This window comes from Gobio gobio (assembly GCF_949357685.1).
Source record: "Gobio gobio genome assembly, chromosome: 5".
Classification (NCBI taxonomy): Eukaryota; Metazoa; Chordata; class Actinopteri; order Cypriniformes; family Gobionidae; genus Gobio; species Gobio gobio.
Genome location: NC_137101.1, coordinates 4,236,231 through 4,260,187, shown reverse-complemented (window position 1 = coordinate 4,260,187; position 23,957 = coordinate 4,236,231). Strand labels below are relative to the sequence as shown.

Genomic DNA, 23,957 nt, shown 5'->3' with positions numbered 1-23,957 from the left:
CTTTGAACCCCACTGACATTAAATGGAAAAATATCTATATATTTAGTCAAAAACGTGTACATTATACATTCATGCATTCAGATTAAATAAGTCATTTGAATTAAGATGAATAATTGTCATGACACTGTTTATTTACAAAGCAATTTAATATAAAGTATGTTTTTTGTGGGGTTTTTTTTTTATCATGTTGACATGTAGCCTAGTCAATACAGTACAAACGAAGTGCTCTAGGGTTAGATATTAAACTAAATATTACAGTTAATATTAATGATTATCATCAATATAGTTTCCACTGCCTCTTGTTTTCTATTATTTATTTATTTTTTTCTAGAAAAAGCTGTTTTATTCTTAATAACATGTCCACCTTGTTGACATCACATGACCAGACAAGTACTCATACAGAATAAATTAATCAAGGGTGACAAATAAATGTGAATAGGGCATTTCAACCATGACATTTGACCAAAAACAACAACAACAACAACAACTTTTGTAAGATGTCAGTAAAAAAACCAAAACCATTTTGTATCGACCAGGGATTAAAAAATAAAAAAATGACTTGGTGCTCCATCTCGAAATTTGCAAGACAAACAGAATACCAGTGCTATTTACATCTTTATTATGGGCATTTAATTAAAACGACCCAATCTCTAAACCAAACAAATAATGTGTTGTGTTGCAGTGCAAGACAATATCAAGGCTGCATTAAGAACAAAGCAATGCATGACGTGCATGCATTAAATAGGAATATCTTTTAGGTCTATAAAAAGCTAAAAAAAAAAAAAATACAGTAACACTTGAAAAATCCTCTCTTTTTTTCCAAACAAAGACATTGATTTACTTCATGAAGTAGCTGTACTGTATGTCCTCAAGCTGAACGCTTCTCCACTCCTTGTTTAATGCCTAGCACCAAGTGTAGGAACCAGTTGAACTGCACCGTCCAACCCTTGTCTCGACAGATCTCGATTTGTTCCAAGAAGTGTTGTTTGGCCTCGTCCTCCGAGCGTCCGACTGTCAGCGCTTCCCTTATGTACTCAATGTCCTCCTTGCTGGTCAGCTGAGGCATGCCGGTCATCAGCATCATGGAGAACAGGATGATCAGCAGGTTGGTGTGGTGTCTCAGAGCCAGGTAGGCCCTCAGGCAAACGTTCTGCGTTTATGAGGAAGACTATGTTCAGTGACAGCAGAAGAATCTGCGGTAACACTTTATTTTGATGGTCCACTTTAGACATTCTACTAGCTATATGTAACCTTGCAACTACATATCAACTAACCCTCATTCTACTAACCCTATCCTAACAGTCTACTAATACTCTAATGAGAGTTAGTTGACATGTAGTTGCAAAGTTACTATAGTTAGTCGAGTGTCTAAAGTGGGCCATCGAAATAATGTATAACCGAATCATGAAATATTACGAGCGTATGCGTCTACCTGAAATTGGAGGAAATGAGGGCTGCTCTTTTTTCCTGTTGTGCCCATCAAGTAGAGGAAATCAGGAGTTAGCACAAAGGGAACTCGCTCCTTGCTTATCCCCAAGAAACTCTTGTAGTTTCCAAGTATGTGCCCGAAATCAATGTGAAAGAGGTTTCCTGGTGGAAAACATACATTTTGTTATTGTTCCTTGAAGTGATTATTGACTGACGGAAGATTCAGGCTTCAATACAAGTTAAACTCAGTGTTTGCTGCATGATTTTAATATGCACTAAAAAATAATTAGGATTATCAATTACCTATTGTGATTGTTAGTAGAGTTCTTATTATTATTATTCCGCTCTGGAAGTCTATGGCAACCCATAGAACCACTTGCAGGAAAGTTATGAAATTTGGCACACAGATAGAGGACAGTCTGAAGTCTGAACATTAACCACACTAATTTTGGAGTCTCTAACTCAATCGCTCTAGCGCCACCAACTGTCCAAATATGCACTCACGTTTATGAGCGTTACAACTTTTAAACCGTAAGAGCTCCTCTGATTCCTTGGCTCAAGACGATCCGATTGCAAATGGCAATTTTGCCATAGTCAGTCAAACTTCATGTGCAGTTTTGTTTTTCTTTTAAAACCTACTTTTTCAAACATAGTGTTGTCGAATTAAGACCTAAGTGTTGTCGAATTAGTTGAAAATCGGACAAACACTCTAGGAGGAGTAGTGTTGTCAAAAGTACTGACTTCGGTACCAAATTGGTAATGATATTTGGTAGTGGCTTTCCTGTAGCTCAAACATGGCGCTAGCAACGCCAAGGTCATGGGTTCGATTCCAAGGGAAAGCAAGAACTGACAAAAATGTAAAATGTGTGCCTTGAATGCAATGTAAGTCGCTTTGGATAAAAGCGTCTGCCAAATGCATAAATGTAAATGTAATAAATGACATTTAAAAAATGTGATCATACCATGATACCAGCATTTGCCTCCAGCATTTTGAGCGCTGTTGAACGGATTCTTAAACACCTGATTGGCCATTGTGTTCACACGCTCAACATACATGTCTCTGATTGGCCATTGTGTTCATGCGCAAATATGTTGAGTGCGTGAACACAATGGCCTATCAGAGACATTTATGTTGAGCGCATGAACACAATGGCCAATCAGAGACATATATGTTGAGCGCATGAACACAATGGCCAATCAGAGACATATATGTTGAGCGCATGAACACAATGGCCAATCACAGACATATATGTTGAGCGCATGAACACAATGGCCAATCACAGACATATATGTTGAGCGCATGAACACAATGGCCAATCACAGACATATATGTTGAGCGCATGAACACAATGGCCAATCACAGACATATATGTTGAGCGCATGAACACAATGGCCAATCAGACATATATGTTGAGCGCGTGAACACAATGGCCAATCACAGACATATATGTTAAGTGCGTAAACACAATGGCCTATCAGAGACATATATGTTGAGCGCATGAACACAATGGCAAATCACAGAAACATATGTTGAGCGTGTGAACACAATGGCCAATCAGAGAAATATATGTTGAGCGCATGAACACAATGGCCGATCACAGACATATATGATGAGCATGTGAACACAATGGCCAATCAGAGACATATATGTTGAGTGCATGAACACAATGGCCAATCGCAGACATATATGTTGAGCATGTGAACACAATGGCCAATCAGAGACATGTATGTTGAGCGTGTGAACACAATGGCCAATCAGAGACATATATGTTGAGCGTGTGAACACAATGGCCAATCAGAGACATATATGTTGAGCATGTGAACACAATGGCCAATCACAGACATATATGTTGAGCGTGTGAACACAATGGCCAATCAGAGACATGTATGTTGAGTGCATAAACACAATGGCCAATCACAGACATATATGTTGAGCGTGTGAACACAATGGCCAATCAGAGACATATATGTTGAGCGTGTGAACACAATGGCCAATCAGAGACATGTATGTTGAGTGCATAAACACAATGGCCTATCAGAGACATATATGTTGAGCGTGTGAACACAATGGCCAATCAGAGACATGTATGTTGAGTGCGTAAACACAATGGCCAATCAGAGACATATATGTTGAGCGTGTGAACACAATGGCCAATCACAGACATATATGTTGAGCGTGTGAACACAATGGCCAATCACAGACATATATGTTGAGCGTGTGAACACAATGGCCAATCAGAGACATGTATGTTGAGCGCATGAACACAAAGGCCAATCACAGACAAATATGTTGAGCGTGTGAACACAATGGTCAACCGCAGACATACATGTTGAGCTTGTGAACAAAATGGCCAATTAGAAACATATATGTTGAGCACATGAACACAATGGCCAATTAGAAACATATATGTTGAGCTTGTGAACAAAATTGACAATTAGAAACATATATGTTGAGCACATGAACACAATGGCCAATCGCAGACATATATGTTGAGCACATGAACACAATGGCCAATTAGAAACATATATGTTGAGCTTGTGAACAAAATTGCCAATTAGAAACATATATGTTGAGCACATGAACACAATGGCCAATCACAGACATATATGTTGAGCGCGTGAACACAATGGCCAATCAGAGACATATATGTTGAGCATGTGAACACAATGGCCAATCAGAGATATGTATGTTGAGCGTGTGAACACAATGGCCAATCAGAGACATATATGTTGAGCGTGTGAACACAATGGCCAATCAGAGACATATATGTTGAGCATGTGAACACAATGGCCAATCAGAGATATGTATGTTGAGCGTGTGAACACAATGGCCAATCAGAGACATGTATGTTGAGCATGTGAACACAATGGCCAATCAGAGGTGTTTAAGAATCCATTCAACAGTGCTCAAAATACTAGAGGGAAATGCTGGTCATCACATTTTTTAAATTTCAGTTCCAACTTGGTACCCGAAGTCGGTACTTTTGACAACACTACTCCTCCTAGAGCGTTTGTCCGATTTTCAACTAATTCGATTCAGATCATCTTTAGTCCACGCCGGCAAAAAGTTCTGTTTTTTGTGTCTATATATTTTCTCATACAACATCAACAAATGTAATGACATAATGCCAAAACAACTCTGAGGCAATGCTTTGCATTGCATGTGTAATTGCATCGTACTCTGACCACAACGCATCAATTTGATCACAGTGCCACCTATAGTTTGAAAGGGATAATAAACCATTAAATCATATTACTAGTGATTGTATTTGTGATTTTTCAGCCATTTTGCCTACAATCATCTTGTCTTAAATAGTTCATTTTTGCAGTTGGTCTGATTCTCCCAGCCATGCTGGCATGACTTACCATACCTTCTTTGTGCTTGGGCCCTTAAATTAACCCTAATCTATCATTTGAGCTGTAAAGTGGCGAGTGGACATCATTTTTATTTTTTATATTTGTTGCATAATCAACACTATGGCTCAAATGCTGTGGACTGAGCTTAACTTGTACTGAACCTGGAATATTCCTTTGCAGAGAGGTTACTGTAATAACAATAATTACCTGTCTCTGTGATCATTATGTTGTCATTGTGACGATCACCAATGCCCAGGACATAAGTTGCCACACAATACCCTCCACAGGAGAACACAAAGCGTTCTACAGCCTGCTGGTGCTGAAGAAATGGTGTGGGGATGGAAAAAAATACACAAACATGACATATCACCAATGCCTGACCTGTTACACATTTGCATCAAGCAAACACAAACATGCAAACAAGCGAGGCAAAGGTCTGACGTATGATCTAACCTCCTTATCAGAAGCTGAACTTGACCAAACCAGCAGGTGTTTGTATATGAGTCAATAGAGCTTGTTTAAAAATAGCTCACTGGATGTGTGTAGGTGCTATGTCTGGTCTCCACAAAGGCAAACGCCCTCAAACCAAGACTCCAGGAAGTGAGGCGTTTCCTTCCTCTTTAGCAAATACAACAGTTCAAATGGAAACAACATACCTTGTCCTCAATGACACACTTTTCACTGAGCCACTGGCTGAGGATTTCATCTTTAAAAGCTCCGGTGTTCCCAACAGTACTTTGCTGAATGTTAGCAATAGTAGTGGCATCCTTCACTATTTCAATCATTCCTAGAAGAGGAGCAGTCCTTACATTGTTCAAGAATGCGGTGTTATTTGACCCATAATAGTGTTTGCAAAAAACGTAACTTTAAAAACACATCAACCGCCTTTACCAATTTTATTCCCAGTGGAAATGCAGCCGTACGGCAACAAGGAAAGATCCAAGGATTCCAGCTCCCAGATAGACTCCATTATTAGTAAAATCTGAAAGACCAAAAAAAAAGGGCTATTTGATTGGTAATGTGTGCTAGCATGTATCTAAACGATCATGTCTACCTGTAATATAAGCATGTCCTGGCGAAGGTCATCCCCGTCTTTAAAGATGATCCCAATTGTGTCACTTGACAAAGTGGTGGGATCGGCTCGCTTGAACTGCAGCCACAAGGGTTTCTTCTTGGATGCCATCACTTTGCATTGTTCAATCTACAAATAATACGGTGCATTGTTTAATGGGTGCATTATCTAAGACTATTTATCTTGCTATATTTATTAATGCTCTAACAGGATATTAATGGAATGTTCCAGGTTCATTACAAGTTAAACTCAATTGACTAAATGTGGCAAATTGCTGATTTCCACACAAAAAACAAACTTTTTTTGAAAGTCAAACGTGCCGATTATAGTAAACGTTAAAACTAGGGCTGTCAAAAGATTAATCGCATCCAAAATAAAAGTTTGTGTTTACATAATATATGTGTGTGTACTCTGTTAATTATTATTTATATATAAATACACACACAAGCATGTATATATTTAAGAAAAAAAATATTATTTTTATATATAAAACATTTATATTTATATATATTAGAGATTATATAAATGTATATACAGTATATACATGCAAATATTTCTTAAATATATACATGAATGTGTGTGTATTTATATATAAATAAAAATTAACAGAGTACACACACATATATTATGTAAACACAAACTTTTATTTTGGATGCGATTAATCGCGATTAATCTTTTGACTGCCCAAGTTAAAACCTTCTCAGTTTCAATAGTATATACATGATTTTAGAGTAAAAAATGCTCTGTAAAGTTATATGCTATTTAATTACCATGACAATGCAATGTAATAAACCCTAAAACGACAGCGTTTTAACAGAGAATTAATGTTTTGTACAACATTATAATCTTCACATTTCTGCTTTTAAATCCTCCAAAAATCAGTCTCATTCATTTCCAGTGCAAGTGCCTGACTGTAATTTAGATTTTTTTTTTCAAAATGATTTATTGTGGTTATCAATATTTTGCTGCAAATGCTGTCGATTGAGTTGACCTTGTATTGAACCTCAGATATTCCTTTAAAACTAGAAGCACTGTAGGTCAACAGCAACTAAAATGGAAAGAGTACAGTATAGTTTTACGTACCACAAGCGCCCCTGCCCGTAGGCCCGGGTCGTAAGGCACTTTAAAGCTGTCCGGCAACCCTGAGATCTGCAGACATTCCAGTTTCTGGCGCAGCTGAATAACAACTAGAGTGTTCCCACCACATTAGATATTAATGTAATGAGTTGGCCTATTGCTATACACTAGGGACAAATACTGGCTGTAGTCATCACCTTGTGCTGAAACGTCATACTTTTCCGCAGACATTTGCTTAATCTCACGAGTGACTTTTTGCAAGGCCTCTGTGATCTCCACCTGCTTCCTGAAGTCCTGCAGCATGGCTTCACCACAACCACGGAGGTAAGCTTCCAGTATTACTGCATACCTCTGCTGGTAGTGCATGGATTGAGCGATTTCACTACGCAGGAACCAGAACAAGAAATGGCCGATGCGCTTGCTCTGCGAAGGAGTCAAAAGAGTTGGCATTACTAAAGTGAAAACATTTTGAAAGCTGCAGACGGAGGAGATTCTGACTTACTCGGAGAGCACGTTTGAGAAGGAACCTGGCAAGTGCGCTGTCGTGGTACGGTTCAAATTTTACAGCCTACGAAACAAATAACCAACAACAAAGATTATACTGTTAACAATCATACAGTCGGCTGGTTCATTTTATGTAAATATTCCCTTGCTGATTTTAATAGCAGGCTGAAGTTTCTTTGTTGAGTTCTGAGCAATTATGCAAAACTAACCAAAGCGTGTTGTAAGGCTCACCTGTACAAGCTGCAAGAGGTACCGCAGGACATCATCATCTCCCAGAGTCTCCAACTTCCGGACGGCCAAAGAGCGCACATTTTCATCAGAGAAGTGGCAGTCCAGTAACTGTAAAGCCAAACCCACATCGAGCAAGCTTCGGTCCCATACGGTGCTCCTCTCCAGAAGGCAGTGTGTAATCGCCACAGCCTCTTGTTTGCCCCACTTAACGGAGGAAAGAAACTTCGGATACGCTTTGGGATCCCTCATGCACTCCTGCCGGAAGTGCCAGAGCAATTCTTTATCTTCGGAGGTGAGTGGGTGCAAGGGGTCAGTGGCAATAATCAGCTCGAACTGTTTGCGCAGATGGTTGGGCATCTCTCTCTGCCCTCTCTCGCCTTCCATTTCCGAGTCCGGAGAATCCTTGCTCTTGGGAAGAGCCACCGGGTAGCAGTACTTGTCCAGGAGAATAGCAACAGCCATGGAGCTGTTCTTGTCCGGGTTGGTTGCGGACGTAAGTTTGTCTGCGTTGACGCTGCTGTTGTCTTCATTCTTCTCGGGCATCTTCCACATGTGCAAGATGAACTCGCCCTGTCTGAGCAGGGAGCGATGGTCCACCAGTAGCAGGTTGACATAGTAGAGCAAGCGACTCTTGTTTTTGCAGTCGTTTTCCCTGCACGTTTGAGTCTGCGCTTTTCCACACAACACCTGCAGGCTAAGTCGGGCACCTTTGGGCAAGTCCTTGATCTTTATGTTGAACTCCAACCAGGTGTTCCAAAGCACCTCCTCTGTGAAGGGCTTGGACGCGGTCCTTTCTTGGGCCAGCAGCTGTTGTCCGTGGAAAATGCTGCCCTCGACAAACACGATCAACTCAGAGTTACGCGGGAGCACTGGTATGTCAATCCCCAAGATCTTCACCCTGAATTTACGATTGCAGTCCCAAAGGGAGATGGTGAACACCTTCTCGTGGTCTTTCTCAGTGATGGTCAGTTGTTCGTGAGTACCAGCAACTCCGGTGCAGTCATCGACCTGAGACCAGTCCTCTTTTTGGACCACATCTTGTTCTGGGTTTGGGGGATGCTCTAAAACCAGATGGATCTCTTCCCCGTTTTTAAGACACTGTCTGATCCAGTGGAAATCTTTGATGGCATGGTTGCCATATAGGTACTCCTCTCGTCCACAAACCCTCAAGGCGAAATCGGATTCACTGACGTCTTCCGAAATGCCTAGAAGCGCTCTCTTGTTAGTGATCTTGGCGAAGAAGCTCTGAAGAACCCCGACAGGTGTGTCATCTATAGACACCTTAATGGTCTGGCTTGTTGTATCCTTGTGTATCACCACCAAAATGTGATTGTTACTTATTTTGCTCAGCAAGTACTCAGGGAGAGGCTTCGAAGTCATCCAGGGATCCATCGAGTAAAGTTTGGGGTCTCGATCCGACAGCTCGATTTTCCGAGGGGTCAGTAGCTTTCTTCGTGTGAACTCCAGTTCGTCGTCATGGACGTTGCTTACATCGGTAACATCGTATCCGATTAGGTGGTTCAGAAACCGTTGGTACAGAAGCGAATCCTCAGCAGGTTGTGGTCTAACAACTAGATGAATCTTCCCAACCTCTTTTCTCAATGCTTTCCAATATCTGATACAGTCAAGGGTTTGGAATACCTGCTGCTTGTCGTAGATCTCATACCAGTTGCCCTTCTTCTGGTAGAGCAGGATGCAGTAGTCCGGGGAGTATTTTTGGTAAAACTCAGGGCATAACTTAGTGGTTACGGCTCTGTGCCAAAGCTGGACCTTCACCTGCTCGACCGTCCAATTTCCAGTCACGTCCAGTTGCAGCGTGTCTTGGGTCTTGGTGTTTTTGTTGATGGTGGGAAGTACAAACTCAACAGGTATTTGATCCATCGATACAGCGGAGTTAGACGTAAATGCTTTCATCTTCCTTCTTCTCCTCTTGTTTTCTTCTCTACGAACTACTGGCGGTTCATCATCACTGGCTTGCTGTTCCATAACCAATGCTAAATTGGTAAAAGAAAGAGCAATTTTCTCTCAAAAACAACTAGGGCTGCTTAAAGGAACAGTTTACCCAAATATGAAAATCATCCTATAATTTACTCACCCATAATTATCCCATAAGAAATTAAATACTTAAAGGATTAAAAGGGATTTAAGAGCAGAGGTGGAAAGAGTAACAAAATATTCTACTCAAGTAAAAGTACTATTACTTCAATGAAATTTTACTTAAGTACAAGTAAAAGTACCGGTCTAAAAATGTACTCAAGTAAACGTAAAAAGTAGTTCATTTAAAATGTACTCAGAGTAAAAGTTACTGAGTTACTTTTTTAACAGCAGGGGTGGGGAATCTCCTGTGTAGGGTTGTGGTAGAATGAGATTTTCACGATATGAAAACATCAGTTTCACAGCATCACGGTATTAAATAATTATTTTATAAATAAACTGTATTATTAAATTATGGTTATTGTTATCACCAGTTAAATTGGCATTAAATGAATGAAAACAGTTTTTTTGTGTGTTTTTTTGGTTGAACAAATGCTTTATTATAACAAACTTGAAACCATTTGTTTTGTTTATTAAAATTTCAATAAAACATGTCTAATCAACCAAATTCAATAAATGGTTATGAATTAGGTTAACAACTTATTTTTATCATTAACTTATTGAAATGTTTAAGAATCCTATGCATGTTTTCTTTTTATGATTTTTATACAAATATATGACCAAAACGGTGGTAATTAAATAAAATGTAACAAACTTTTATCCTTTTATTTTTTGGCAAAGTGCTGCAAAACAGAGATTTTCAAAAACGTTTATTTTGATGGGTTTTAGTGAAGAGCTGCTTCTGTGAAAACCTGTTTCAGAGTGTTTTTGACTGGTTTTCAAAATGTTCATGTGTTCATGGCCAAATATGGTTGAGACGTTAAAACACCACGAGCATCGCGTACTTGAGTAGCCTATGTAGTAGACGAAACGGCGCTGCTCATCACAGACACAGAACAAGCAGATCATTTATTTATATAGCAGTGTTTTGCTTTAATATTCACAGACCATGTCGCGATTTGATTTATTGTACAGCTCTACCGTCGATGTATTCATTCATCCATCAGTTTGCTTGTTTTACGTGATATCTGCGTTATACTGTAAATTAATTTTCGTGACTGGATTCCGGGATTCCCTCTGCATCATAGAAATCACTCGGCCTTAAGTTGAAAACATACCTTTATCTACACAGAGGGATGTTCCCGAACATGTTCTATGCGTTTCCTCATTTGCATCAACATTTTTTGTAACTTTGATAGCCTGTCCTCTAGGACAACACCACTTCATTTTTTTCTATATCCAAAGTATTCCCATACTAACTGGTTCATGACGGCGTTTCGCTTTCAGCTCGATCTGCATCACTGACATGTCTTGTCCGTCTCCATCTTTTTGTGATTTTTGCACGTTCTCCCGCCCTTCAATTCAATGCAGTCGTTTCTGGATCGCTTTTTCCCCACTTTCATATTATTTATTTATTTTACTCAGTAACGGATGTGGTTTAAAATGTAGCGAAGTACAATACTTAAAAACAAAACATACCTAAATAAAAGTAAAATTACAGATTTTTAAAACTACTTAAAAAAGTAGAAGTACACAGAAAAACTACTCAATAACAGTAACGCAAGTAAATGTAATTCGTTACTTTCCACCTCTGTTTAAGGGAATAGAGAAGAAATAAAAACGCCTAGTTGTGAAGTAATCCACTCTTTGCAAATAGCATTTCATTTAATAATATGCATACATTCGTTCTTGTTAGTACGTCTAATATGTCAAAACTGTAAAAACGTTTCTTGTCTCATCACAATTATGATTGACATTTAAATGATTGCATATTTTCAAATCAAAATGGCGAAATTACATTAAAAAAGTTGAGTAGTTTGGATCACTGAATGTTACTGTGGGTCGTTAAACATCATAAAACAGTCATCAAATATGAAATGTTTAGAAACTTATATCTTACCACGCACGCACTCTTTCACTGTAAAAACTACAAGCACCGAGTTGGAATTCACACTCATCTTCTGTCAACATTAAGCCCCGCCTTCTTTGATCTGATTGGCCGCCATTTTGACATTGACGAGCGCTGTTAGACCACTGAGGTAGACCAGCCTAAAACTTAAAGTTTTTAAACTGTACTTCCATCCTAACAACAAACAGAGCGGTGCAGAATGGAGAACAGCATTAAGAAATATCAAATATTGGGGGGGACAATTTGGCAATTTCCAATTATTGGGGGGGACATGTTCCCCTCAAAGCCTATGGTGGTTATGGCCCTGCTGTACGTGAGTTCTGGCAGAATAGTGACCTCTGACCCCATGTAGGATGTAGGTGTAGCGCAAGCTTACCTGAGAATAGACGCCTCTCGCGAAAACCGCGCAACTCTCTCGCAAATGCGTGTACAGCCTCTGCCGGAAGCCAGTGATTATCGTTTATATAGTTTTAAATATGGATATTTTTCTTACAAAAAGCCCATCGCTTCGCTTCAGAAGGCATTTATTAACTCACTGGAGTCGTATATGGATCACTTTTATGATGGATGGATGCACTTTTTGGAGCTTCGGGCACTAATCGATGCCATTACAAAGCTGGGAAGAGCCAGGATATTATTTAATATTACTCCGATTGTGTTCGGCTGAAAGAAAGACATACATATAGGATGGCTTGAAGGTGAGTAGCCTATATTATGGGATCCTTTTTACTTGTGGGTGAACTTTTTCTTTAATTTCATGCACAAATAAGCCACAATGGACCATGATTACACCTAAAATAGTTTCCTCTAATCCAAAAAATACTAATCCAGGGGACTCAATTATGCTGCCTTCACGTGCGATCGGAACTGTCGTAAATACTAGTTTCCTAGTTGAAAAAATGGACATGAAGTGGGAGGTACGAAATTTCCGATAGCATTAATAGTATAGCAGGTGAATAGGTGAAAAATATCCTTCAAATGTTACCTTTAGTCTTTAGTACGGATTTAAATGTGCATTTATTTGATAAACATATGTTACAGGGATACATTATCTAAGAGTTAATGTTCACTTTATGCAAAGGAAGTCACCAAAGCAGGAAGCACAAATGTGCTAAGCCCTTCAAACAACAACACAACTAATGTTGACAAAGCAGAAAAGTAAAACGCAAACCGAATGCCAATGAAATCAATCATTTGTTTCAATCATTGACCGGTTCGCGAGAGGAAACTCTGAAAAGTTCCATGTTGTTGAAACACACAGCAAACGCGGAAGTTTCTTTAATAATACTCTGACAAGTGGGATATTTAGAGTAAAAACACAAGTAGTTTATCTATATTGCAACGTCATTGTTAAACAGAAATAACAACACACACTAATCATAACACTGACAGCTCAGAAGTAACGGTTTTACCGGAAGGTTGCCGTGAAACAGCGGATAATAATACAACTCACCGTTCAGCAAACGCAGAGCCAGTGACCCTGAAATCGGTCGAGTGAATACTTATTCATGGATGCGGTGAAACTCAGTACAAATAAATAAGTATAATCAGCAGTTATTTATCCAAAATAAACGCGATCAGTCACAGAGGCGCGCGTTTCCCCTCCTCTCACCATCCGATCACACGCGTTCCGCTGCTGCGCCCATTGGCCTGACACCTCCACTCACACATCAATAACATGGAGGGTTTCTTCAATATGCAAATATGTTTTGCATAGATAATACGGGTTTAAATAAGGTATTTTCAAGTTCAATCACTTATGTAAACACTGCATATTAGACTATTTATTTCTGCTTTTTATTTAGTTGTTTACATGTCAACAACACGACAAAAATGATGCAAGCAAAGACTAAAGATCTAATGAAGGTTTTTGTCAATGTTAGACATTTCATTTGCCAAGTATGACAACATTTGACTATGTTATTTGTGCAATGGTGTCCTCTAGTGGTGTGTTACACACACACACACACACACACACACACACACACACACACACACACACACACACACACACACACACACACACACACACACACACACACACACACACACACACACACACACACACACACACACACACACACACACACACTCATGTTGGGTTTTCATGTTTTGTGGGGACTTTCCATAGGCGTAATGGTTTTTATACTGTATAAACTGTACATTCTATCCCCCTACACTGTCCCTGCCCCTAAACCAACCCATCACACACTCACTCACACACTCACTCACACACACACACACACACACACACACACACACACACACACACACACACACACACACACACACACACACACACACACACACACACACACACACACACACACACACACACACACACACACACACACACACACACACACACACACACACACACTCTGCCCCTAAACCTGCCCATCACAGGAGACATTCTGCATTTTTACATTTTTAAAAAACATCACTTAGTCTGATTTATAAGATGTTTTCCTCATGGGACCTAAAAATGTCCCCACAAGGACGAGGATTTCAGATATTGCCATCTTTGTGGGGACATTTCGTCCCCATAACATAGGGATTACCAGTCCACACACACACACACACACACACACACACACACACACACACACACACACACACACACACACACACACACACACACACACACACACACACACACACACACACACACACACACACACACATTTCATTCTAATGCACATTATAATTAATTAAACATAATAATACAATATACATATTACAATAATTCTAAATTTTTCAACTAAATGTCGAAATAAATCTAATTATTAGACAAAATTAACCATATAAAATAAATTATTGATCTAATTACTGATCTAAAGCCCACACTTTCACTGTATGATAATTGAAATGAACTGATGACATCACCGTTTTCTCCAGAATGGCTATACAGCTGAATAAAATTATGTTGCATTATTTTCCTGTTTAACACAGTGAAGCTGCTTTGAAACAATCTGCATTGTTAAAAGCGCTATATAAATAAAGTTGACTGACTGACTGACACACACACACACACACACACACACACATGGTATGCCATTTAGGAAATTATTGTATTTATATGAAGTTTGAGTATATGTAATGAAACTAATAATGCAATGGAACTTGAATATATTGAATATACATTATATTGCCAAAAAGTATTGGAGGATTTAGAAGTATTTAGTATTCAATCACTTCATGGCCACAGGTGTATAAATCAAGACACAGACGCTTCTACAAACATTAGTGAAAGAATGTGTCCCTCTCAGGTCTCAGTGAACTCAAGCGTGATACCGTGATCAGTTCCCACCTGTGCAATAAGACCATTCGAACAACAGCAACTCAGCCACGAAGTGAAATCACAGAGCAGGGTCAGCGCATGCTGAGGGTCACAGAATTCGCCAACTTTCTGCAGAGTCAAGAGCTCCAGACCTCCAAACTTCTGTGGCCTTCAGATGAGCTCAAGAACAGTGTGTGGAGCTTCATGCAATGGGTTTTCATGGCCGAGCAGCTCATCCAAGCCTTACATCACCAAAGCGTGGGATACAGTGGGGTAAAGCGCGCCGCCACTGGACTCTAGAGCAGAGGAGACGTGTTTTCTGGAGTGACCAATCACGCTTCTCAGTCTGGCAATCCGATGGACGAGTCTGGGTTTGGCGGTTGCCAGGAGAACGAGACTTGCCTGACTGCGTTGTGTCAAGTGTAAAGTTTGGTGGAGGGGGGATTATGGGGTGGGCTTGTTTTTTAGTTAGTTAGTTCCAGTGAAAGGAACTCTTAATGCTTCAGCAAACCAAGACATTTTGGACAATTTCATGCTCCCAACTTTGTGGGAACAGTTTGGGGACGGCCCCTTCCTGTTCCAACATGACCCAGTGCACAAAGCGTCTGGCCATAAAGACATGGATGAGCGAGTTTGGTGTGGAGGAACTTGACTGACCTCAACCCCGATAGATCACCTTTGGGATGAATTAGAGCGGAGACTGAGAACCAGGCCTTCTCGTCCAACAGGCGTCCCAAAACTTTTGCCAATATAGTGTATGATGTAATGAAACTTGAAGGAATGGAATTCTTTCTAATGCAAATATGTTTCAATGAATTTGAAATATTAGACTATTTATTTCATTTTTTTTATTTAGTTGTTTACATGTCAACAACCCAACAAAAAGGATGCAAGCAGAGACTTAAATTTGTCAATGTTACACATTTCATTATTTGTGGAATGGTGTCCTCTAGTGGTATTTTAGAGGACAGACACACACACACACACACACACACACACACACACACACACACACACACACACACAAGCTCACACTCTCTCTCTCTCTCTCTCTCTCTCACACACACACACACACACACAAACACACACACACACACACACACACACACACACACGGCATGTCGTCCAGTATATGGAATGAAACTCCGTAGAAAATCCATTCACTTTTCCTTTCAAGTTGTTTGTTTGGTTCAGCAACTATTCAGCCAAGCATGCATGATTTCATCATCATTACATAACACTTCATATCCTATGCATTGCTGTTACACAACAGGACAGAATCTACAAATATATTACTTTATGTTTGTTTAAAAAAAAGAACCAACAAAAAACTGTAGACTTGCTAATTTCTTTCTGAGGCCAATATTTAACCTTAGAAATCGTGCTCTTTAATGACGCCTGTGGCGCCCCCTCTGTCCGTCATATGAAACTGCAGTCACTGATGTAGAACTGACGTCATGTACAGAGCCCTTCGCTCGGCCAATCAGAGAGCTGCTACAAACAAACCCTGTGATTGGCTGAGTTTGAGGTGGTGGGCCCTGTCTTGACGTCATTGTCAGCTCGTCCAGAGATTGGTCAGACCATGCCAACACAGTCATGTAAATATGATAAACCTGGATTAAATCATTTTAAATCAAATTAAACTAAAATATTGGCTAAAAATAACGTTAGGTTTCATAATTAATCTTTATAGCTTCATAGATGTCTTGTTTGTCTGCAAACAAGAAACCAAAACCATCCCACTGATGTGTCTCATGTCTCAAACACAAATTAAAATTAAATTGCATAGAAATTCAAGAGTCAACATCAGTCCAGAGAACGGCAATATTGTCCTTATTGTCCATATTAATTGTAATGTTTACTACATTATTAAGCAAACAACATTTTTCCCTGACGTTTGTCGTAAAAGAATGATATATATATATATATATAGTAAAATATGTTATATTTTTATGAAAAATTATATTTATATATAAAATTATATATACAGTATATACATGCAAATATTTATTAAATATATACATGCATGTGTGTGTATTTATATACACATAATAATTATACACAGTACACACACATATTATGTAAACATACACTTTTATTTTGGATGCGATTCATTTTTCCCCAGCACTAACACACGCACACACACGCACACACACACACACACACACACACACACACACACACACACACACACACACACACACACACACACACACACACACACACACACACACACACACACACACACACACACACACACACACACACACACACACACACACACACACACACACACAATTTTATGGCAGCATTTGTAAATAAAACGTAGTTAGATAAACTTTTAACAATTAAATAAATGTCCATTGCTAATTATATAAATATATACATGCATGTGTGTGTATTTATATATACATAATAATTATACACAGTAGCCTACGCACACATATATTATGTAAACATAAACTTTTATTTTGGATGCGATTAATTAAACACACACACACACACACACACACACACACACACACACACACACACACACACACACACACACACACACACACACACTACATTTTATGGCAGCATTTGTAAATAAAACGCGGTTAAATAAACTTTAACAATTAAATAAATGTCTCTTGATAAATATATAACGTACAATTATATTGTAGGACGATCATAGTAAATGGCAAACCAAAACACGATCAGTATAATTAAATAAATAATAATAATTTTTCTGTTTCATCCATTCACGTTTCCGTAAGCACCACGCCTCACCCCCTGCAATGACGTCTCGGTCTCCTCATCCACTGATTGGCCAGTCCACCCCACCGGGTCCCGCCCATTCTGCTTCCGTCATCCACCCTCCTCAGCGACGGGGGTTGGTTGAGAGTCCGCGCGGCGGAGAGGGAACAACAGAACTGACAGGCAGCAGCGCGCGACTCCAGTCTCGTCAAGGGGAAGATGGAGCAGCACACGGGAGCCGTGGACTTCAACATTTTATTAGCCACTGACTCCTACAAGGTGAGCACCGAGTCTGACCCGGTGTATTACACACCGGAGAACCCGTGACTGTGAGGGAAAGAGAAATGAAGGTGGTTTCATCCTTCAGGCCGTTAACGGTCGGTGTCAGTCAGGTCGCTAGGCCGAATGTGTGTGAGGAGAGACGACAGGTACACCCGCATCTTTATTTATATGAGAATAATATAAGTGTGTTTATCAATAATAGCTGAATATAACCAGATAATAGTGTGAATTACACCTTAAAGGCGAGAGTCGCAGGTCCTGAGAGGAGATTTCTTTTTTTTTTCAAAAGCAAAACTGAAAGTACTTGATTTCTCAGGAAATGGATTCACCTCGCATAACTAAATAAAGTTCGTTAATACCCAAATCTTCGCCTATTTAAGCGATTTATTAAATTTATTGAATGGTAGCTGTGTAACTAACCCCCTACTAGACCGGTGTCACCGGTATGATTTACTCAATTGGATATATTTGACATTTAAATAATACAAAAAAACCCGTTAGATTATTAGATAACATTTTTTTACAGTGTCCTTGTTTCATGTAATAACAGTAAATTATGCGTAATTACACGTAATTTGACACTCAACCAAACCCTAACCTTATAGGTTAATTAAAATGATTCAGTACTTAACTATATTTGATTCAGTACTTAACTATAATATTACACTGTAATAAAGTGTAACCGATTATTATATTTCTAAATGGCCCAAGTTTAGAAAATTCAACATATTTAGTGCGCGTTTTAAAATGATGAAATGTGTAATATTACTTTGTTTTTGACTGCACTGTACATGAAGGCTTGATTTCTAATGTAAAGAACATGACGTATAGTATATGAATTTTGTATTATTAATGTATTGCGTGTATCATCACTTATGCGTTCATAAACAAAACTGAAATTATGCTAAAAAAGATTTTCATGACTGTAAAACTGAAAATGAAAATCGGGTTGATGTTAGAACCCAACGTCATGTGGACGTCAACCTCCAACGTTGGCTCAACGTTGGATTTTGGTTAGTTAACAACACAACCTAACTACAACTAAATATCATCGTCTAATGATGTTAGAATTTGACATTGTGTGGACGTTACCATTATGACGTTAAGGAGACGTTGGGTTTTGGTCACCCTACCTCACGACTAAATGTCAGTATTTGACGTCATTAGGACGTTGGCTCAACGTTGGATTTTGGTTAGTTAACAACACAACCTTAATATCAACGTCTAATGATGTTAGAATTTGACGTTGTGTGGACGTTACCATTATGACGTTAAGGAGACGTTGGGTTTTGGTCATCATACCTCAAGACTAAATGTCAGTATCTGACGTCATTACGACATTGGCTCAACGTTGGATTTTGGTTAGGTAACAACACAACCTAAATACAACTAAATATCAACGTCTAATGATGTTAGAATTTGACATTGTGTGGACGTTACCATTATGACGTTAAGGAGACGTTGGGTTTTGGTCATCATACCTCAAGACTAAATGTCAGTATCTGACGTCATTACGACATTGGCTCAACGTTGGATTTTGGTTAGTTAACAACACAACCTAAATACAACTAAATATCAACGTCTAATGATGTTAGAATTTGACATTGTGTGGACGTTACCATTATGACGTTAAGGAGACGTTGGGTTTTGGTCACCCTACCTCACGACTAAATGTCAGTATTTGACGTCATTAGGACGTTGGCTCAACGTTGGATTTTGGTTAGTTAACAACACAACCTTAATATCAACGTCTAATGATGTTAGAATTTGACGTTGTGTGGACGTTACCATTATGACGTTAAGGAGACGTTGGGTTTTGGTCACCCTACCTCACGACTAAATGTCAGTATCTGACGTTATTACGACGTTAGCTCAACGTTGGATTTTGGTTAGTTAACAACACAACGTAAATATCAACGTCTAATAATGTTAGAATTTGACGTTGTGTGGACGTTACCATTATGACGTTAAGGAGACGTTGGGTTTTGGTCATCATACCTCACGACTAAATGTCAGTATTTGACGTCATTACGACGTTGGCTCAACGTTGGATTTTGGTTAGTTAACAACACAACCTAAATACAACAAAAGATCAACACATAAAGATGTTAGAATTTGACGTTGTGTGGACGTTACCATTATGATGTTAAGGAGACGTTGGGTTTTGGTCATCATACCTCACGACTAAATGTCAGTATTTGACGTCATTACGACGTTGGCTCAACGTTGGATTTTGGTTAGTTAACAACACAACCTAAATACAACAAAAGATCAACACATAAAGATGTTAGAATTTGACGTTGTGTGGACGTAACCATTATGACGTTAAGGAGACGTTGGGTTTTGGTCACCCTACCTCACGACTAAATGTCAGTATCTGACGTCATTACGACGTTGGCTCAACGTTGGATTTTGGTTAGTTAACAACACAACCTAACTACAACTAAATATCAACGTCTAATGATGTTAGAATTTGACGTTGTGTGGACGTTACCATTATGACGTTAAGGAGACGTTGGGTTTTGGTCACCCTACCTCACGACTAAATGTCAGTATTTAACGTCATTACGACGTTGGCTCAACGTTGGATTTTGGTTAGTTAACAACACAACCTAAATACAAAAAAAGATCAACATATAATGATGTTAGAATTTGACGTTGTGTGGACGTTACCATTATGACGTTAAGGAGACGTTGGGTTTTGGTCACCCTACCTCACGATTAAATGTCAGTATCTGACGTTAATCACGACGTTAGCTCAACGTTGGATTTTGGTTAGTTAACAACACAACCTAAATATCAACGTCTAATAATGTTAGAATTTGACGTTGTGTGGACGTTACCATTATGACGTTAAGGAGACGTTGGGTTTTGGTCACCCTACCTCACGACTAAATGTCAGTATCTGACGTTATTACGACGTTAGCTCAACGTTGGATTTTGGTTGGTTAACAACACAACCTAAATATCAACGTCTAATAATGTTAGAATTTGACGTTGTGTGGACGTTACCATTATGACATTAAGGAGACGTTGGGTTTTGGTCACCCTACCTTACGACTAAATGTCAGTATCTGACGTTATTACGACGTTAGCTCAACGTTGGATTTTGGTTAGTTAACAACACAACCTAAATACAACAAAAGATCAACACATAAAGATGTTAGAATTTGACGTTGTGTGGACGTTACCATTATGACGTTAAGGAGACGTTGGGTTTTGGTCATCATACCTCACGACTAAATGTCAGTATTTGACGTCATTACGACGTTGGCTCAACGTTGGATTTTGGTTAGTTAACAACACAACCTAAAAACAACTGAATATCAACGTCAGCTGACGTTGGTTTTGGACGTCCAGTTTAATTTTGGTCACCTGACATTGCAACCAAAAGTGTGCCTGCTGGGTTTAATGTTGGCATTAAACTGTAAGTAGAAAACTAAACAAACCGTAATTTTAGTGAAAATAACTGTAAAACCGTGGCAATTTGTTGGGCATCATTCTGATCTTCTTTTAAAATCGATGTAAAGGTTAAATCTGGGTTAGCTAAATGACTTGCACTGGGTGTTTTGCAATGGAAATGTCCAAAATGGTGTCCGAGAGATGAAAAGTCCTCTCTGCTTCGGTTTAAAGAAATGATAAGACGGAAGTGTCTCAACCTTTGAGTCTTTAAAATGTCAATTGTAAGCAAGTTGTGCTTTGTTGACCGAGTGGCCATTTCTCCTTGTGTCCTTGAGAGTAGCGTCATGTTGTGTCTGTTATGTTGTGGATATGGTCTCATCTTTGTTTAATCAGTGTTTTCTTTCCGTAGAGGACGGGAGTTGATGTGTTGGTCTTTTTATCCTCCCACCGCGGATGTAATAGGAATCTCGTGTTTTGCGTTGAGGCTGACGACACATTAATTTAGCTCTTTAAGGGACGCTTCATTACTTAAGGATCCTGCGGAGGTCAATGGAGGGTCATGGATCACGTGTGGACACTAGCAGGATGCTCCTCATTTATTCAGTCAGTCTTCTTGGCAATGAGTAGATTCTCGTCCGGTTCTCTTTCAGGACCGTTGAGTCAGTCCATGAGCGCTGCTTTTAAAGCTACTCTTGAAGCTAAACGTTTGACATTCACAGGTGTGGCTCAGATTGAAACTGTAGATGCAAGTGACATTTAGAACATGAACGACACCAGGAATTAAAGAGGGGCGTGGTTAATGTTTTATGGTTGGAGACACACAGTGCAGAGCGATAGAGCACACAGGATTGTTCAGCGATCTATAGAAAGTCCAGCAGTGTCCGTCCACCCCCATGAAGCATTGCAAATGACATAATGAATGAGTCGGATACTGTCATTTTGCTTCGATATATTGAAATAAATGTAAAATATGCAGTTTTTATAGGTATGATTTTATATTCAATCAAGTGCGAGATTAATCGCACCCAAAATAAAAGTTTGTTTACATTATGTGTATGTATGTACTGATTTTATATATATATATATATATATATATATATATATATATATATATATATGAAGAATTTGCTATATTTATGTATTAAATATTTATATTTATATAATATAAATTATATAAATACAGGGCTCAACGCTAAGGATTTTTTCTACTGGCCCGGTTGGGCCTATATATAAAATAGGCCTAGTTATTGTTTTTGTTGTTTTTGATCCATGTAATTAACCTTATTAACCTGTAATTAATAAATAAGGTTATGACTAGGGATGGGTATCGAGAACCGGTTCCATTTTAGAGCCGGTGATTCGATAAGAAACGCGCATTTCGATTCGTTTACCGGTTACAGTTTATTGTGATTTTTAACGTTTCCTGTGCTGCAGAAACGCACGCACACACACACACACACACACACACACACACGTGCGCACAAAACGGCTTCTCATGGTGAATGAATAGTGTGTGATAATGAGTTCTTCCTCGTCTTTTTGCACACGCGAATGGACAAATACTCTCGTAAACACAGTCGGTTATATCGTTGACAGCAGATTTTCTTGATACCGTCTCTATGATAACGTTAATCAAACAACAAAAGACGAGAAAATTCACTTGCTGTTCTAGACAGAATAACTTTTAACTATATTTGTAATGTCTAGCCTATATTTTATTAATAAAGTGCAGTGTTATTCATTTTACATTTGATTTCAGTTTCTGTTAGGGGTGCTCCGATTGATCGGCAACCGATCTCGATCGGTCGATAATCGCTTTGGGATGATTGATCGGTGTTCTCCAAAAAGGCCGATCTCATGAACCGATCGCATGCTGACGACACATAAAACCCGCACCTGCCGTGAGAGCTAGGGCATGATATGCAGCGACACCGTCTCATTCTCTTTCCAGCGCGGGTAAAATAATTATAATGCTGAAGGTGAGGTACAATTCATATTTCTATATTAAATAACTTACGCAGTCATTTGAAAACTTTCTGTGAGCCATAAATTCACAAACAGCGCGCGTGAATCACCGCGTGCGCGCGCTCTCTCTCTCCCTTTCAAAATGCTCAAATGGCTTCACATCAGCGCATCGCATGTGCACTAAAATCGAGCTGCACAGTTGACACAGGATTTGCCACTTTGCACAATCGAGGCAGTGTCGCATTGTCACTAAAGTTTTTCATTTGCATTTATTTTTAAGTCTTGCCAGTGTTCAAACCGCTCAGCACTCGCGCGCACGTTCTGGAGACACACACACACACAGGCATCTCACAAAAAGCTTGCGAGTACAAATTGCGCTGAAATGGTCAGATACACACAAATTTATGTATTAAATGACCGTCTTGACGAGTGTGCACGTAAACCCCGTCGTGACTCGCGAGTGAACGTTTGTGCAACTGTAACCGTATCCGTGTCCGCTCTTAAAGTGACAGCTGTCGAATAAACTGCTGCTGTCTCTGAGTTTCTCTTTGTCTTGTGTTGTTTGATGAACCTTTATGACACTCACTGCTCTTGAATGACTAACTTTTGCAACCTTA

General features: G+C 39.2%; 2 protein-coding genes across 2 annotated transcripts in view; one reads left to right on the top strand and one right to left on the bottom strand.

Annotated features, from left to right (window-relative positions):
• Positions 1 to 297: 297 nt before the first annotated feature.
• Positions 298 to 13,350, bottom strand: pik3cg (phosphatidylinositol-4,5-bisphosphate 3-kinase, catalytic subunit gamma). The gene is made up of 11 exons (XM_079816846.1): positions 13,126 to 13,350; positions 7,670 to 9,663; positions 7,437 to 7,502; positions 7,132 to 7,357; positions 6,941 to 7,044; positions 5,840 to 5,986; positions 5,677 to 5,767; positions 5,442 to 5,572; positions 4,993 to 5,104; positions 1,433 to 1,590; positions 298 to 1,150 (listed from the first exon to the last, which is right to left on the bottom strand). The coding sequence occupies exons 2-11, from the start codon at positions 9,653 to 9,655 to the stop codon at positions 869 to 871; spliced, it is 3,303 nt and encodes a 1,100-aa protein (XP_079672972.1). The 5' UTR covers positions 9,656 to 9,663; positions 13,126 to 13,350; the 3' UTR covers positions 298 to 868.
• Positions 13,351 to 17,824: 4,474 nt separating this feature from the next.
• The window catches only part of nampt1 (nicotinamide phosphoribosyltransferase 1), a 45,196-nt gene continuing 39,063 nt past the window's right edge, over positions 17,825 to 23,957 (top strand). Inside the window, exon 1 of the mRNA XM_079818200.1 lies at positions 17,825 to 17,970. Within this exon, the coding sequence (XP_079674326.1) occupies positions 17,911 to 17,970 (60 nt within the window). The 5' untranslated portion in view covers positions 17,825 to 17,910. The remainder of the gene's footprint in view (positions 17,971 to 23,957) is intronic.